Below are 20,013 nucleotides of genomic sequence, written 5' to 3'. Positions count from 1 at the left end.
ACACCACTTACTGCAAGATGTCTCTTTAAAAGATGATGCACAAAAAGTGTCAAGAGGACAATTTTACTAGAACCATATCCAGATGAGACAAAAATAAACTTTTTCGGTTCAGAATAGATAATATCTGGCATCTATGACGCAAACCGATGTGTGTTGTAATTGGTGGGAGCGTCATGGTTTGGGGCTGCAAGGTTGCTGCTGGCATTGGAGAAGTACAATTAATGGAAGAAGCCAACATGTACTGACATAGTGTACTAACATACTGACGCAAAGCATGATCCCTTTCCTTTGGAAGTTGGGCTGCACGGATTCATTCCAACATGATAATGACCATAAACACAACCACTGTCTTGCTAAAGAAGCTGAGGGATAGTGTGAGGGACTGGCCAAACATGTTTGACCATCTGTGTGGCATCTTCAAATGGAAGGTGGACACACACGTCTCTGTTGTTGTTGTCATTTAAGTAAGATTAAGTTAAGTCATCTAGTCATCCAAACAAGGCAGGTTGGCATTCATTCTATGTCAGCATCTCTGCCCCAGTTGACAATTGGTTTCTGTCTGCAACATTGCACGTTGGCATCGGCCATTAACTCTTTGATTGCCAGACGTTTCCAGAAAAGGGATGCCGTGGGTGCCAGCCAATTTAAGCATTTTGACTGGTCTTTCAAGGTCCACAGAAATTTTTGTGTTTGGACTATGGAAACACACATACTACCAAATGAAAGATTGGACTCTCATCTTTCATCAGAAAAAAAAGTTTGTTTCTACCTTATTCCGTTTTTCAGTAATCAACAATAGAAAATGGTTAGTTTCACCCAAATGCTCTGTTTTGAAACAAAATATGGAGAAATCAAGCTTTTTATGAAACGATATTATTTCATGCACTCTAGTGAATTTGACACCTTTTTTTTCCATGAATGATGCCACAAACACCACAGTGCTTTACTTCTGTAAAACACTACCACCAACAATGAAAAAGTGTTTTTTGATAGCAAAATACGTTTATTTACATTCAACAGTGTAACAATTTGGCAAACTATTTATAAATGTGTGCAACCGTGGTACTATTTACAATTGTGTGGATGTTTCAAATACAGTTTTTCTTTTTGTAACACTCCCCTGCGTGCAAGGGGACACAGCAGGATTTGCACAACAGATTAGTTTCACTGCGATTGCAGGCGCTACACTTTTTTGCTGGCTTTTTTTTCCGGGGAATAGCAAGTATATACTGTCTAGTCTACTCTCAGGATCATGATACGGTGACGTTACGGTGGTGTTACGTCTGGCTTCCTCATGTCCTTCAGCTCCTATACCGGGTGGTAAGAGATGTTCTGATCCATCTTATCCGCTCCATTCATGGTGGCATCGTCGTCCATAACCAGTGTCTTCTCCGTGATCAGACTGTACCCACTCCTCTGATGAATATGCATTGGACTCGGGGCACTCTTCGTTGTCCGATTGAACGTCCGCCTGAGCAGAAGTGCTCGGTTGTGCTCCGCGTTTTCCGGCGTTAACATCGCTAGCTTGTGAGGCTTTATGACGTGATCATAGCCGCCGCATCAACGCTTCCAACTTCGGCGTCAACCTCGGAGTCACCATCATCATCATCATCGTCATCAATGTGCTCTTTCACACTGGTTGATGCTTATCTTCTTTGAAAAAAACGATCAAGCGTGAGCTGCTTGCCACCGGTCGCCATTTTTGCTTTCTCAGCCATTGTCCCCTCAACACTCTAGCTCCGCCTCATGTCTTTTACTACTGACGCCTACCCGATCTTGTCCAAAGAGAGTCATCGCTGCCATCTAGGGGCCAAAAATAGTCATTATACTAATTAGATCTGCTTGATACTTTCAGCACAGCTGGCCAAGGCTTTCCTCCACCCGTTTCCCAAAAAAAAAAAAAACTTGGTGAACGTCTTTTAACGTCTTTGGTACTCCTCCGTAGGATTTTACTAAACGTTATTTAACATTTTTAAGAGATTTTTCCTGATTGCGTTGAAGTTGGTTTGCAAGAAATTTACCTGATTTGTTATTATAGTCAAAGTTGTTGTATCTCAATTGTTGTATTATCAACTCTGTCTTTTTAGATAGCATATCGTCTAACTTTATTTTTGCATTTTGGTTTATTGCGTACTCATCAGTCAATTGTTTAATTTTATCTTCCAAGCCTTTTTCTAATTTTTGATCCTTTTTATAAGATGAATATGATATAATTTTACCTCTAATTAACGCTTTCCCAGCTTCCCAGAGAAGAGATGGAGATAAGTCTGGAGAGTCATTTATTTCCCAAAAGTCTGCCCACTCTTTTCTTATAATTTTGTCAAACTCTGCATCGTTTAGCAGTGAGATGTTAAAACGCCATGTTGGTGGTGGTTTAAAGGTATAATCAACTTGTAGGGAAAGGGAGACTGGTGCATGGTCCCTAATAATAATAAGATGTATTTTTGTAACAGTTTTATCAGCAATGGAGTTATTTGTAAGAAAAAAATAAATTATTGAAAAAGACCAGTGCACAGCGGAAAAGAAGGTAAATTCCTTCTTATTTGGGTTTTTAAGTCTCCAGCTGTCGACGAGGCCAAAATCATCCATATATTCCCCTATTACTTAAGTAGATTGTAATCGCCTTATACATGTTGTATTATTAGAACGATCTATTAATGGATTTAAGACTGTTAAAGTCTCCTCCAATAATAATAGTAGAGTTTGCTGATCATCATTGCAGCATCATTTTTAGGGGCATATAAATTACCAAATGTATATATTTTATTAAATATAGTCACCTGAATAATAATGTATCGGCCCTCTGGGTCTGTTATTGTATTATTTAGAGTAAAGAATAAATTCTTATGTATGAGTATACAGACTCCTCTTTGTCTACTGTTATAAGGGGCAGAGTACGCTTGGCTAAAATTCTTATCAATAAGTAATTTTTCTTCAGATTTTTGTAGGTGGGTTTCTTGTAGGAGACAAATATCTGCTTTTAATTTTAAGAGATGGTCTAAAATTTTTATTCTTTTTGCCTGTGAGCGAGCACCACAAACATTCCAGGAAACCAGAACTAATTTATGAATACAAACAATATAGACTCAGTCTTGTGTATATATCTGTATAGGCTATTTGTTAATATTGGCATGTTATAGGATACAATCAGAGTGGTTAGGTGGTTTATGTAATTTGTGTAAAATATGAGGTAACGTGTAAGTAAATATAACAGTGAAAAAAACGGGTAGGGAGGTGAAAGTGAAGGAAATTAGCGGGGGATTAAACATAACAATACACCAGTAACTGGTAACCTAAGTGAGATTTTTTGTTTAAATATACTTTAGATATAGTTATGTATTAATATTATATTTGTAATATAGCCTAAACATAATGAGTAACGGTATACAGTATAATAAAAGTATATCGTATCGTATCGTATATACAGTATATGTATACATCTAATAATCAAACAAAGTTTAGTTCCACCAATGCCAATTAGAACAGCCAGGGAGTGGAGTTGGGGCTCCGGAATAGTTGGCCATCGATGTATAGCTTATCGACGACCATCGCTGTCCGTTTACCCTCCTGCCTATTTTGTTTCATTATAGGAAACAGTACCTTTCGCCGCTCATTAATCTCTCTCGGGAATTGGTCATTCATTCCAAATGAGGTCCCTTTAAGCTCCCGTCCTTTACTTTTAACAAATTCTTTCTGTTTAAAATGTTCAAACTTGGCCATAATAGGACGGGGTTTGTTGCCCCTACGGGCTCCAAACCGATGTACCCGGTGAAAAGCGATGTTATTTACCGTCTCCTGAGGAATTTTTAACGACGTCGTCATAATTTTTTTTTATCTCAACCTCTGGATTGTCAGAGGTATTCTCGGATATGCCTGAGAATATTAAATTCTCCCGCATGCTACGGGATTGGACATCCAGAACAGTTTCTTTTAGCGTTTTATTCTCCTTTTTAATGGTTTCCAACTCGGCTGAAACAGCCGCGAGTGAAGAGCGTAACTCGGCATTATCTCGTTGGAGGTCACTTAACTGTTGGCTGACAAATTCCAATTTCAATATATTACTAATAAATTGACTGAACTGTGGAGCAGAAAATATTCAGGAACAGTCATTTAAAAATACAAAATCAGCTCTTGCAAAATCAGTCAAAATTTTTTTACTTGCACTGTCTCAAATTTTAGGGGCAGTCTGGAGCCCTGGATTCTGTCCAATTATCTGCTGGTTCCGACATTATCCATTGCACGTGATGTTGGTCAAAATTTATTATAATGGGTCTCTGTTGAATTGTCTCACACCCCACAACATTAGTTAATTGCATACAGGGTAAGTCAAAATGGTTCAACAAATTGTAGTATGTCAAGCATGTTTGTAGATATTTCCATTAGACTAGAAACATGAGATCAACCACTTTTCTGAACCAAATCATAACAAGTGAAGATAACAACAAGTCCTCCACCAAATATTGGTAGTTTTACCATGTACGAAAATACGACCAAATAGAGAGTATTCGGTGACAGCTCCCCCCACGGTCACAAGACGAACAAGACTTTGGTCCGTTCTGCGCATGCTCCTTCCAGATGTCAAATCATCGTCACTTCTGTGATGGGATACTAATGGTTAGGGTTAGTATTAGGCTTTCAGTGAGGTTGTACACATTACGTCTTTACATGGGACACTAATGGTTGGGGTTAGTAAGAGGCACAGGTTGTAGTATGGTTAAAGTAACAAAACATTAGACCTGGGCAATAAATTGAATTAACTCGATACATTGTCATTTTAAAAATAAAATTTTTGAAAATTAGCTAAATCGTGAAATCGAGTTTTGTCTTCTGGTATATTAAAAGCTGGTGTTGTTTATGTTCTGTTACATCCAAATGTTTTTGTGAGTTGTAATTTTGCACAAGTGGCAGAATGCCGGATGGGTGGTTTACAAAACACGTTTGGAATAGCTACCAACTACATAATTGTGGCATTTAAGCACAAACAATGAATGTTAAGTTTATGTTAAAACTGATCTAGAATCAGTATACATTATTGTTGTCTGAACATTTTGCACAGGAATTATTTTTGCATAAATGAAACCTTTAAATAAATGTTTGTTGGATCTATTAGATTAAAAGCGATTAAAATCGTAATCGTCCTGAATGACTGCAAAAATCGAGATTTTATTTTTTGGCTATATCGCCCAGCCCTACAAAACATGTAGTTGACTCAACACTAAAATGATTACTGGCCTGTTAGAGCTCAGTCAGATAGACACTTGCCAGACGACCTGAGTTCGAGTCCCAGTAGCTACCGGTATGGTTCAGTTTACTAATTTTTTTCGCTATTTACATGGCCGATGGTGGTCGCTAAACTACAACACGTAACACTTCGTAATTTGGCACGTTTCAAAACGACCTATGTGGTGGTATTAATTGGAGGTCTGTCTCATTGCATGTATAATTTTCACAAAGGAGATTGTCTTATGTTCACATTTATACTTAAACAATTTGTTTTTTTTCTTTGTGCAACTTATTGCTGTATTTCCTGTCTCTATCATAATGCAATGCTTTGTCAAGAAATTAAAGTACAACCAGTAGAAGCGAAATGTGAATCTTACCCATTCTCTTTCTGTCAATCTTCCACATACACAAACTTTAGCCACAGTTGGCTTTAGAACATCTCTTCAGAGTGTACTGTTATATTGACAGCATGACTAAGCTGTTTGATTTTCATCTGTACTTCATTATATCTGTCATTCTGATGGCAGATTCACTTTTGAGAATGCATGGACACATATGTAATAAACTGTCGACGCCTGAAGATTTAAGGATGTCTGTCTTCAAACCCCTTCGAATGCATGTCTTCTCAGCTGCCAGGCAAGACTTTCTGTGAGTGTGAATGTGAGCACATATTTTTTATAACTATACTGTTTGTTTGGGAATGGTGTGAGCGTGTAACGGACTGCAAAGACGGGAGAAAAACAAGAGTCCTTAAATGTCACATTACTCAGCACGGTAACTAAACTCGCGACATGCGATGTGTCAGCCTGCATCATCATCGCCCACTGAGCATGTGCAGAAGAGGCCCCCAGCCCTCCACGTGCACTCAGATTATGCATGAGATGTACACGGGATGTGCTTGTTCAGATTCCCTTGGGTGAACAATACATCAACTTTTTTGGTATACTAAGCGCCAGCATGCCTTTAGTTATTTCTGTTATTGTTCTCATTGTTTGCTATTGTTGGCCTGAAATTAGTAAAGCATTGGCAGCCAATTGACACCAAATATTTCGCCCACATTCATTAAATATTAGGGGTGGGAAACTCTGGATACCTCACGATACGATACGATATGTGATACAAGGCTCACAATAACAACTCTCTCACGTTATGACGATACAGCGATTATTGATATATTGGTCAGGAAATAAATCAATAATCTATAATACTAATCAAGACATAAACTGATGTTTTTTCAATGAGAAATTATTTTTGTACCATCACTGAAACACAATATCAAAACTGGTGTCTTCTTCCCAGTGAGTAATTTAGTGCATTTTTTTTAAACAAATAGAAATGTCTTCTTAACAGAGACACCTTCCTGTGAACAAATATGTGTCTGTGAACAAATGTGTCTTTCTTAAACACTATAGTCATGCAACATGTCAGTCAGTCACATAGTCAATTGTTTTATTTTATAAACTGTGAAAAAAAATTTGTGTAACATTGCAAAAGTAAATAAATAAATACCAGGGGTGATTAAAAAAAAATCTATTTGGTGATTAATCTCAATCTTACAGCGTGCAATTTTCGTATTGATTCATTATGCGGCTGAATCAATGTTTAAACATAAATTTTTGATCGAAATATTCACTAAAATGTCTTAATTATGTCCGCACCTAAAATCCCGCCCAACAGTTATTAGCAGAGCGGTAGAGCGCACCTTACTGCGCCAGAGTAACACTGAAATCGCGCGAGAATTATCTAGTGTAGCGTCTTTACAATACAATCTTGCGAGTTTACAGTACAGTACAGCAAAGCTTCAACATGGCGGAGAAGGAAATACGAACTGCTCCAAAGAATGTCTATAAAGCTGGAATTTTGACTCACTTTTATAGCAAAGAAGACGAAAGCATGGACTATGATAATAATAATAAAAATGCATTGATTTTTATAGCGCTTTCTAGACACTCAAAGACGCTTTGCAATGGAATGGATACATTATTCGTGCGCTCACACATTCACACTGTGGTGGCGGTAAGCTACTAAGAGGTACGCTGTATGCAAACACTGCCATGAGAAAATCAAATTCTGCGGCAACACTACTAACCTTCGCGCTCACGTTGCAAGGCACCACAGCGGAGTGGAGATAATGAGTAAATAAACGCCTACCTCGTCGTCTCAACTATTGAACAAGGTAATTCTGCCAAATTTCTTTCAAGCTCACCTCGTGCGACCAAAATAACACATTCAGAGATTTACTACATGTGCAAAGGCATGCGCCCTCTCAGCTCCGTGGAAGGTGAAGGCTTTCGTAACCTGATAAACACTTTGGAACCCCGTTGCTCACAGCCTTAACCACGCATCTCAGAAAGCACTTAAACTACCAACAGTGGCAAGGCTACTTGGCAGAATGCGGCGTGTTACTGGATTCTTCAGACGGAGTACAACTGCAAGTTACCAGCAGCAGGTCAAACAAACCAAAATGCAGCTACCACACCATAAATTAATTACAGATGTTATTACAAGATGGAACAGTTCTTATGACATGACTGAGAGATCTTTAGAGCAGCAACCAGCTGTCTGTGCAGCACTCCTTTCCAATGAAGTGAAAAAGAATGAAAAGTATTTACATTGAGTGAAAGTGACATCACATGTGCAGATGAGATACTGAAAGCACTGAAGCCAATGAAGAATGCAAATTTAGTGATGTCATTTCACTACTCCATGCCAAGCTGATCATGGGCACAGAAGAAAATTCTGAAGATTCAGCTACAATTAAGGACATCAAGACAGTAATAGCACAAGATCTGTCAAAAAGATGGCAACGAGAAGGAGACACTTTGCATGGCATCTGCAGTGGACCCATGGTTCAAGAATCGACCCTTTCTGTGTGATGAAGATAGTGCCCACATCTACTCTAGGCTGACTGATGCTGTGTTGGCAGCGATGGAAAAGAACAGTGTAAGTAAATTTAATATAACGTTGCATATTAACTCTATAGGTGGTTTAGTGTTTGCTTTTAGTTGCTTTTAGTCGTAATCTGTTCTGTACTTATAAGATTTCAAGTGGTTGTACTAATATGAATTTTAAAATATTTTGTTTTTCAGGATGAAGAATGTGAAAAGTATCAAGATGGACCTGCTCCCAACATTGAGCCACCCATTAAGAGAACCAGAGCATTGTGTGCTTTAGCTGATCTCCTTGGTCCAACATTCAACTCTCATAGCAATAACACTAACAAAAAAACTGATCAAGAATCTGCAGAAGATGAGGTGAAGATATTTAGGATGGAGTCTCCTTTGCCCCTAAAGGGTGATCCTCTCAATTGGTGGATGGACCATGAAAGGGCCTATCCTCAAATTTCCGCTGTAGCTTGTCCCAGGCACAAGTGTCTCCACAGAGAGAGTCTTTTCCATTGCAGGAGACATTCTAACTGCACAAAGAAGTGTGCTTAAAGCTGGGAATGTTGATCAACTTGTGTTCCTGGAAAATAATCTAAAGAGAAAGCACTAGCATTCTAAGTACAAACTAAGCAAGTGATTATTTCTTGCTGTAGACCATCTGTGTCAAACTCCGGTCCTGGAGGGCTTCAGTCCTGCAGGTCTTGGTCAACACAGCTGATATATGATCAGCTCACCAGCAAGCTCTGCATAAACCTGATAACGATCCTGCTGATTGGAATCAGCTTTTGTTGGACCGCAGTTTGACACCTACGCTGTAGACAATTTACCTTGTTAAGTTGCACTAAAGTTAAATTGCACTAAAGTTAAGTTGCAGTTGTTGCATTGTAAAATAAATCTGGAACGCCTTTTTTTCCTGTGGTTGTGGTCAAGACAATATTTTGACTTGCTTATGCAAATTGCATTAAGGATGCACAAAATAATATTTACTTTTCTTAACTGTTCATTTTTACATTATACATCCTTTTGGATGTTTTTTTTTTTTTTACATTTAATGCTGTATCCTGTAGTTGCATTTTAGCAGGTTCACACTAAGCATGGAAGAATGTTAAATAAAAGAATGGTATATTAATAGAACATTCAGCCTTAATATTTTATTTCAATGCAGTTCAAACAGGAAACTGATTGCTTACTGTATACAGTGGCTCACAGTTATAAGCCTGAAGTTTCAGATAAATATATTCATACAAATCTTACAGTGTACATGTACAAGTTTACTGAATAGTATTTTCTAAATTTGAGTAAAAAAAAAAAATCGCAACAATCTATTCATAGATTAGTATCTGGATTAATCGTATTGTGGTATCGAATTGTGACCTATGAATTGTGATACAGATCGAAGAAAACTTTAAAATTGAAGATATAATACACCTTTTTCTTAGAAACGTATGCAAAACTGAGTCACTTGCTGGACAGATAAATGTCTTACACAAGTAAAAGTAAGTTCATGAGTCTTCTTCGACTGAAGACTTCCATACATTTCCCCGCCTCTCTTATGAGGTGCTCCCCCTAGCGGCCCGCCAAGTAATTGCTCAATAAATAATGAACAATGGAGCCGTTATAGTGGCTGTATATTAACTACAAATATCGATACTTGCCGTAGGCAGACATAGTATCACGATTTATCGTGATATCGATGTATCGTCACACTCCTATTAAATATGTTCAACAGACTGTTGAACGTCAATGTCTCTTGTGTGAGGGCTCCCACCAACTGCTGGCGTCAGCAATTCATGTGTGTGCAGCCGCTGGAGACACCCAAAGTGCAACACCTCTGTTCCCTTCTCGCAATGTAATCATTTTTAGTGTATTATTTATGTATGTATTTTTTTACTCTTCACATGCACCGGAGGGCACATGGCGGCTCTGCCGCTCCTGTCTGCCCTGATCTCACATCCCTGGTGCTGCAGGCATCAAATTTTAAATGAGAAAATATAAAGAAAGAAACATACAACAAACAAACAAACAAGAACCAGGAACATTCATTCAGTTTGAACATTCAATAACATTGAACTTGAGGTTTGTAAATCCAAATATATTTTTTCCCCAGTGCGCACATACATACACGCACACAAAGAAATGCATTAACATAATTAACAAGACCACACATTGTATAATAAATGTCAAAATAAGTATATGACTTCCCACTCAACTAATGGCATACAGTTAGTTACCCCCCAAATCCATTTTACAATGGCAGTGTGAAATACACCTTGCAGTGCTTGCGCATTTGGGCAGCCACCCAAAAATATTACGGTTTATCATTAGTGAGAATGGAGCACGGCATGATTTTGCATGCATGTAGTCTCTCCTGCTCAGCCATATACTGTATGCATTTATTTCGACGTGTGCTCTTCTCAACCTCCCTCTGAGACAAAGCCTTACCTACTGTTATGTTAGACTTCCAGGTTCCTACTTAGAAGAGACAAAATCATGATAGGTGTTGAAAAGGGTTTGGGTAGGAGACGAAAACGTGGTGCTTCTGTTTTTTTTCAACTGCTTATTCTACTTTTTATATGAAGTATGCAGCCAAAAGACATGATTGTTGTTGAAGTAGCATCACTGCCAGTCAGACTGCCAGCAAAAAGAAAGCAACATTTAAACAGAATTCCAAGGGCCTGACTTACCGCGTGCACCCATGATTGCGTCTGCCAGACGTGCATATTTGCAGCGTAGTTCATTTGTTGCATACTGAGAGGAATACATGGAAATAACTTAATTTAGAACTTACAATATGATTGATCAAACCTGAAATGAATTGGGATGGCTGTTTATTTATTTGTTTATTTCAACAGTATTTATTAGAACAAACAAAAGTAACAAACAAGCAAAAACAGAAACAAGAAATGCTACCAAACCGATACAAAGATATATTACAAAGTATAAAAAAAGAAACAAAGAACAAGGGAATGATCCAGGCTTGCTGGTGTGCTGGGGAGCCTTCAAACAAGCAGGTAACTACGATTACCTCCAGTTGTGCACCTCCCTGCTCAAATGCACCACCTAGTGGCCACTAACAGTTTGCAACAGATTGGGAATACTAAAAACAAAACCCATAACCCAGACAGAACATGACAATAGGGCCCTATTTGCGTGGACAGGCATGTGTGCGCTCAGCATAAAAAACGGGCACATCTTCATTTTCGTACCGGGCAAGTCTAGTTTACTATATTTGGGAATTCTGCAGAACACACTCTAAAAATAATTGGTTCAAAAGTAACCCAATTATGGATAAAAAAAATGGACCAATCCATTTTATGTTCAATTTGACCCAACTTTCTGGGTTGTTTTATACAAAATGACCCAATTATTTGACCCAAGTAAAGCATCTGACCAATATTTATGAGTTGTTTTACGCTGAAAGACCCATTTCTTGACTCAAAGTTGGGTCAAATTGACCCAACTAGAGGATTGGTCCATTTTTGACCCATTGTTGGGTTATTTTTGACCCAACTGTTTTTAGAGTGGGCTGGGCTTTCTGGCAGACCTAGGCTGGGGCATTTTTCCTGCGTGCTCAGGGCCATATCTTGGTAGACAGACGCACATGCGTTAAAAACTGGTGCATATTCATTCTCATGCCGGGGCAAGCGTAGTTGAGTGTGTTTCTGAATTTGGTAGACTGCACTACACCTTGATAAGTGTACTTTATTGCACTCCCCCCTGGCACATTTGGCATTGTGGTGACCAAAAGCAGACTAGATTTTAGACGAGCTAATAACAGGTCTAAGTTGTGACACAGTTGGTGTAATGCCATTTTGGTGGATCGGGGTATATAAAAAGAATGAGCGTAGGTGTGCGATTTTTGAAGTGATGCTGTATGTCACTTGTGCCTTCGACAATAAAAAGCTCCATACTCTTTGCCAACGTTACAAAGCAGTTGGAATCGCTTCCCAAATCAGTTGCCTGGATTGAGAATCATTAGCAAAATGAAACTCTACTGCTGAAAAAAAAAAAAGAAAAAGAAAACCTATCAATCATTAGGTGTCAAATGGTCTGTGGCTACCACCAACAAAACTGTCCCCATTACAGTAGGACTTGTCTTGATACTTATTGCGATACTTATTCCTTTCATCCTTTCATTTATATTGCGGTAAGCGAGAAGAGAAAAAGGACTACCTATGGCACTGAGGTTTTGCACACTGATATGCTTCTTTGTGTCCTGAAGTCACATTGTCAGTGAGTTACAATAACTGGAAATGTTGCTATTTTTGCAGTGTTGTTGTGATGCGGCAGAAAAGCCTTTGAGGAAGTTAGGGCAAGGAAGAGGAGACAAGATGCTTGCGTGACAAGTTTGTACTTCCGAACATGTTTAACGGAGCAGAAAGGAAAAGTCAAGGTGCCACAGAGCACCAGCACTGGGAAAACAAGCCAAACTTAAGTCATGTTACATTTCCAGTCAGAATCCCCTTGGTGCCAAGCAGTGGCTTTTTCAAAATTCAGTGGCAAATTAGACTGGCATGAGATGATGCAGTCAGACAGACAGGCAAGTGGGCTGGATGGGGAAAACTGAGGCAGAATGCGTCCCCCAGCAAGCTGAGGCCTCACTGTTGATTACTATGCGGACTGACTGTGATGTAGTGAGGAACAATAGCGACTAAGGTGATTGCAGATAAAGTGACTTTGTTTTTATATTTAGTGACTCGAATTTTTTTTCTTCCTTTTTTCGATATTTTTTAGGACTATTTGAGGTGCAGGACTTGTGAATGCTTTCGTGACTGAAGCTAGCAAGGGTAAATAAGATGGCCATTTGTACTCATGCAGCAGTGATTACAGAGTTATGTTACGTTGGCAAGCACTCGCTTCCAAATAAATTGACGGAGATCTTCACTCTGTTTTGACCGCTGCCGTGACTGCAGTTAATTTTATGATACAAACTTTTGTCTCTGTGTCACGTAAGTATCCCATACTCACAGCTGAGGCAAAGCAAATACAAATATTGCTCCCCTTTCCTACCACATCCCACTGTGAATGATATTTTTTCCATAGTGAGTGTGTACTGGACTTAACAAGATGATCTGAGAGTTTGTCATCCATCATACTGAGAAAAGCCGTCTGGAAGTCGTTCTCTATGGCCTCACCAAACTCATTACACAGCTGAGTTTTTGTCTCAGCCACCAAACAAAACAATAAAAAAAAAATTAAATGCAGCTCTGGTGAAAAAGAGTGTGCAACCCATAGAATAAGCTCAACCACCCGCATCAATTAATTACACTGGGAGAACACAGTGAAAAAATATTCCCATTGATTCTTCAGCTCTCCTCTTTAAACACTAATGACAGAATCTTAGCATGTTCAAGTGGCTGCAGCTTTCCTCGTCACTCGTTTCTACTGCTGTAATTGTGGGAATGCTGGAAGCATGTTAAATATCAACTTTTCCACATTCGTTTTCAATAGGATTGACCTTGAACTTTTTCCAAGTCCCACTTTCAGACATACAACTGATCATCATTACCAGCTCTCTGATACTGCTCAGTGGCGCACTTGGTAAATTGCATTGTTCGGTAACCAGGAGGTCGCAAGTTCAAATCCCACCTCTGACTGTACATACATAGCAAACATATCCATGGCATTATGCCAGAAGTGATTGCATGCTAACCAATTGATCATATCAGGAAATCCATTATAATTTCAATGAAATTATTAAAAGCATTTGTCCCCATTCAACGTCAATTGCTTGCAACATCAGATGACACTTGTCAATATAAATACGCTATAAACCATGATATTGAGCAAGACAAGTTAGGTCAATAGTTTGAGCAATTACCTGCCACACCGGAAGACCTGGGTTCAAAGCCTGCTTGGACATCTCTTTAGTACAAATGCAATACTATACTAATGAATAATACTAATCATTGTCAAATTATTTCACACCCATTACTTATGATGTCATTTGTCATTATTAAGTTTTTACTCTATTCTATATTCAAAATTTTACTCAAGCTTTCAGTATTTACTGGCGTATTCACTACAATTATATACAATATCACAGATTCTTCTACGGCAGCAATTGCCTGCCACACCAGAAGACCTCGGTTCAAACCCCGCTTGGACAAGTCATCAGTGCAGCGGCGCTTTGACCGGTGAACAGGAGGTGATGGTTTGAATCCCACCTTTGACAGATTGCAGTTCAGGTGTTATTTTTTTCATTTGTCTTTCAACTACAATTAATACTTGGTAATTTTCACATAATGTATCTTTTAATTTCCTTCGTAAGCATTCAACTAAGCATTCAGTTATTAGCATTCAGCTTTCAGCATTCCCATGCAATTTTTGCAGAAATTGCACTTAGTCTAGTATTTTAAGCAATTCATGCAATGTCGAACTCCCTGTTAAAGACCAGAAAGGTTAGAAACCAGACGGCCTTCTCAGAGCGACAGCTGGATGTAATTAATAGTTACAGTCACAAGCTGGTGATGATTTGCTCAATCTCCACAAAGCCAAATGCCATGTTAGTGGATGATGGCGGAATACAGCTTGTTTTCACGGTAGGTTCTTACACATAACAACATGTATGACAACAGTGCTGTCCAGCAAAGCAACAACCTAGAGAGAACTGACAACATGAAACGATGCCTCATGAGAGGTAAGTTAAGTGAAGCTGACAGTCTTAAATTCTTCAAAGAGTCTGCAGAAAAAATGGCGCTAATTACTTCTCCAAGAAGCGTGAAGTCCAAATTCCCATGAGAGTTAAGAACACGTGCAGCTAGGATGCAAAACAACACACCCACAAGAAACCCGCTGAACCTTCAAATAAACAAGCTGTTTTCTACTCATCAACAACTAAAAGGCCCCACTTCACCAATCCTAGTTCTGATTAAATGAGAAACACATGAGCTTTTACTTTGCTGTGCAGATACACACGTGTTTGAGTTTAAACGTTGATAAATAGTAATGTTTTAGAAACCATTTCAAACATTCAAAGACACTATTGCATATATTGATATACAGGGTGTTACAAAAGTTACTCACTATTTAAAAAATACTGTCAAATTATTTTGGGTTGTTCTTTTAATGTATGAGAATTTGTTATGTGATTGTCTGATTTGTTTGGGATAAATTCCAATAGGATTGAGCATACATTCATTCATTGTGATACCTTGATTGCACAAAAAACTCAAGAAACAAATGTGATTAAAAAAAAAAGAACTTTAGTAGCAGTTGTGACTAGCTGTCCCTTTATGGCAAAGTTAACAGTATGGTTTGTTTACATGGTTTTAGTTTCGTTTTCAAATATAGTAGTACTTCAAATAATTTTGGGAAATTAGTTTAAATTCATTTGCTCAGTTTTTGTTAATTTCACTTTAATAAGGTGTGAGTATTTTTTTTTGGTGATCAGTGATGAAAATGTTATCCCAGCAATGACTGAGCAACATTGTATGACTTGACATGACAAGTTTAACCCATCAAATGACTTGACAGGACCTGCTCGAAATTTAGTTAGGACTTGGCGGCATGGCTCCCGTCTTGTGAGTTCAATCCTCACCCCTGGTGACTATGTCGAGGTGTCTTTGAGCAAGACACTGAACCCCGATTTGCTCCCAGTGGACCTGGCAGCGCCCTGCGGGAGAGCAGCCGACCATTGGAGTGTGAATGTGAAGCCTTGTTAGCTAACTAGATTTACAATACGTCACATCACTTTTTCAGTGTCTAGCTAGTGGCTTATATACTGTACGACTGAACGTCTTGATGTTTGACGGGGAGAAGTGAAGCTTCTCCATCAATATGATGTATTTCAGCACCTTGAAAAGGGAGGTGTGGCGATAGTCAAGGAGTCTGACACATCAGGCAAACCTTTTAATCTAATTCATCAAGCTAGATTTTCTTCTAACTCTGCCAACTTTCCTGTGAATATCCTCTGCATCTTTTACACACAGTTATGAGCATTATGTACAATGTTTTTACTTTGCATGTTCTTTTGCTCTCCGTCCATCTTTTGGTACCCAAAATATCTCGCTTAATATGTTATACAATACAGCTGTGTCATAATTATCAAGTGGCTCATAAAGAAAGCTCGTCATTCACAATGGGCTCAGTTAGACAACCACATTGACTTAACTGTTTGACCATTCTGCTTGCCATTACAAAACCACAGCCTTTTTTTGTGACGTGCAAGTACATTTATGAATTTAAATGAAGACAGAAAAAAAGACACCACACCTTCTCTTACTCTGTGGAATGTTTCTCTCTTTTACAGCTCTGCATGAGTTCCCCACAGATCTGTTCACAAACAAAGAACGAACAGAAGGAGCAGTGGCTTTGCATGTCTTGTGTGTAAGTCACCCATTCATCTGTATAATTCAAGAGTGTGTTTTTACTCATTTATGAACTGAGTACTTCTTGATAAACCGGGTAATATGCTAGATTTTTGTGAAACGAGGATGGACATTTAACTAAACCTCCTATAAGGAAATCAATTAAATGTCTCATATTATTCAACTTTCAGAAACAGAGCAACCAACCCCTTCTTCCTGATCGTTTTTTCATTGTTCTCCACGGAAGTATGCAAGCAGAAAAAAAAAGGAGCAGCCAGCTTCTCGAATTTCTGTGGGTGTGATAAACCTTTACCAGAGGCAGTGCCACTAACCCGAGGGGGCGGGGTCAAGTGCACTTCCGTGTCTCGGTAATGTCACCAAGTCATGGAAGTTGAATCTGCCCGTTTTAGAAAGGAGAAAGCTAAAGAAGTCACGGGCTGACTTTTTTTTATACCTGGTTGGATTGTAGACAGGCCGAGGATGCATATTATTGATAGGAAACCCCACTAAAGTGCATTTTTATACTGTGGGACCTTTAATTATTATATTTTAATTGTTTTTATACTGAATATTTATGAGAAAGAAAAAAAGGAAGGCGCTGCAGGAGAAAGAGTGGCTGACTTTTTTCGACCCCCTGAAATGCTGTACAGTAGTTTACCAAACGACGCCCCTCTCCTTCTCCGATGCGCGCAATGATTACAAATTACATATACCTTGGCATATTAATTGATGAATCCCTTAACTTTAAATCACATGTACTGTGCCTTGTAAAAAAGTTAAAGCTAAAACTGGGTTTTTACTTTAGAAATAAGCAGTGCAGTGTTTTTCTTATAATGTAAAAAAAGTGTTTTGTCGCAACTTTTTTTAAAACCTGTTTTTATGTATGCATGCCTCTGCACAGTGTCTCCATCAAATAGATACTCTTTATTATGCATCCCTGAGGTTTATTCCGAATTTTAAAGCTCTGGCTCACCACTGTGAGTTATACTCTCGGGTCGGATGGCCTGCTTTGTCAACCCGCAGACTAACTCAGTAGCAAACCTTTATTTATAAGGCAATTCTTGGGCTGCTTCCCCTCTATCTTTGTGTTTTTAGCAGGCAGAGAAGCACCGGACAGTATTCATTGCATTTGCAGGACCGCTTTTTGCTCTCTGTCCCAAACGTACGGACAGAAATGGGTAAAAAAGCTTTTGGGTACTCAGCACCATCAGCCTGGAATCTTCTGCAGAATGACTTAAAGCTCAAAGAACTGGTGTCCTTAAAGGTTTTTAAATCTAAATTGAAAGACATGGAATTAGCTTCCATACAGTGTCGATGTTTTTAGCTTCGCTGTTTGAACAATTTTATTGATCATTTAATCCAAAATGTTGTACTTTGTAATTTTTTAAATTTGGCCCACTCTCTACTGTATGTCTGTAACTTTGTGTTCTTTTGCTGCTGCCTGTCTTGAAAAAGAGGTTTTTAATCTCTAATCTAAAAATGAAGTTGCCGGTACTCACACGGCGAAACGCCAGCGAGTAGCAAGGCGGACACTCACCCCCGCGTTCGCTGTTTAATTCAAACAGATGTTTGCCTGCAGCGTTTTTTTGCTTGCGTCACCACAACATCCTATTTCAGCCATTTTCTTTCGGCTTTAATTTTAGTTCGGCCGGATGCCGAAAATTTAACTTTTTTGCCAATTCCGGCCGAATATGTTCTGTGGCTGAAAATTCAGGGCATCCCTTGTATTCATTTTTCCCTTTGCCAGTACACATAGACAATCTTACCATACTTTGTAAAATGTAATTATTCAGTTAGATTATTTATGACAATGTAAAATTAATTATCCATTTATGCACTATGTGGCATTAGCTGATCAGATCACCGACTTAACCGCCATCACTTACCTCACTTCCTGTTTAATTTTTCATCCTGCAAATGAATTTTAATGTAGCAGTTGGGGCTAGGCTGCATTTGTTATTGTTAATAAGCATGGACCAGGGGGAAAAGTATGTACAGTGAAAGTCACAGGGTGGAAGCAAAATATCAGTAAATGACCACATCTTTGGACGCTTACACTAAAATCCCCTTTGACAACATACAGCATGTTGAGTTATGCTCAATGAGGCTCAATTTTATGACTTTCTCTTCACAGACTATTTACTTGTTCTGTGCTCTAGCCGTGGTCTGTGATGACTACTTTGTTCCCTCCTTGGAGAAGATATGCAAGGTATAAATATGTGGACAAGCAATTCTGTCTGTTGAGTAATGATCTTGCTATTGCGGAAAATTGCATAATGTTGACTGTAGATGGCTTGACATTCTCACCTTTGACCTGTAATACACATTACATTTTCCTTGGATTAAATCAGATTTAAGAGGGATTGGATTTACAAAAAATGTCTTTGCACCATTACAAAAATTGATTTTCAAACTTTTATTACGTCATCAGGATTCTCACCAAATTTTAGTACTTGTGAGAACCATTACCATCATTAAAAAAAAAGATCGGGTTGATGAAAAATGGTTGAGGAGGTTGTACACAAACCCACACTGACAAATGGCATCCTCAGCAGAGGTACAGTATGTACAGATGTTTTGTGTCCGTTCATCCATTTTATGCTCATTAAGGTCACGGCACTGGTGGCAGGATACATCTTGGATAGCTTGTGTTAGTATCCAGAGACTGGTCTCGAATCCATATTTGAAATTTATTAGGTTTTCCACACCAAACACAAAGTTTGTCACTGCAGTTTTCTGTGATAGCAACATGTTACATAAATTGGATGGAAAACCGTTGATGCTCTTTTATCTATACTTCTCCTAACCACTCTTGTCTTCTACGTCCTGGCATTGCAGCATCTTCATCTCAGTGAGGACGTGGCAGGTGCAACCTTCATGGCCGCAGGCAGCTCGGCTCCTGAGCTCTTTACATCCATCATTGGTATGAAGATCATCTGTAACATGCTGTCCACAGAGGTGGACAAACCGCCAATATTGACAGAAGGTCCGTCAATCTGTCAATAAGAGACGGCCATTTTATTGACGATTAACAGTTGACGAGAAACTTGGAAAAATTGACGGACTAAACAACGGAAGTAGGTTTTCGTTTGTCAATGTCAATAATTGGGTCAGTACAAATGGATTTGGACAATGACGGGATGCGCATTTTGCTCAATTTTCGGTACTTTTGTTGTCCTTTTTTATGTGGTAATACATTTTTGTCATTGTTTATTTAACAATAAAATCTTAAAAAATATAAAAAAAATAACAATTGCTTTTCAATGTATAAAAGTTGAGAAATAACAAAACATGACAACTAGGGCTGGGTATTGCCAACAACCTCACGATACGATGCGTATCATGATACTGGGGTCACGATTAAGATACGTATCGCGATAAATATGTATCCCAATACATGGTCTTTAAGGCGATACGTTTTACATTTTACATTGTTTTACATGCATTTTTATTATAACAGCCATATGTATATCTACATAATATGTTTATTATGCTGGATGGCAAAAATGTTTTTGTTAGCAGCTCTTCTGGTTTACCACTAAGTGGCTGGCATGCGTGGTCTAAATGCGTGTGCATTGCAGAGCAAGGTGCCACTT

The 20,013-nt window shown here is 38.6% G+C and overlaps 1 protein-coding gene across 2 annotated transcripts in view; it reads left to right on the top strand.

Moving 5' to 3' along the window:
• LOC144055470 (sodium/potassium/calcium exchanger 3-like) overlaps positions 1-20,013 on the top strand; it is a 66,900-nt gene that overhangs the window by 15,985 nt on the left and 30,902 nt on the right. Inside the window, exons 3-5 of one of the 2 annotated variants that reach the window (XM_077571465.1) lie at positions 16,360-16,436; positions 18,552-18,626; positions 19,256-19,340. In XM_077571465.1, coding sequence (XP_077427591.1) covers positions 16,360-16,436; positions 18,552-18,626; positions 19,256-19,340 — 237 coding nt within the window. Of the gene's footprint in view, positions 1-16,359; positions 16,437-18,551; positions 18,627-19,255; positions 19,404-20,013 lie in introns of both variants that reach the window. The other variant, XM_077571464.1, reaches the window with a different exon arrangement.

This window comes from Vanacampus margaritifer, chromosome 7 (genome assembly GCF_051991255.1).
Source record: "Vanacampus margaritifer isolate UIUO_Vmar chromosome 7, RoL_Vmar_1.0, whole genome shotgun sequence".
Taxonomy (NCBI): Eukaryota; Metazoa; Chordata; class Actinopteri; order Syngnathiformes; family Syngnathidae; genus Vanacampus; species Vanacampus margaritifer.
This window is presented reverse-complemented; position numbering and strand designations above follow the sequence as displayed.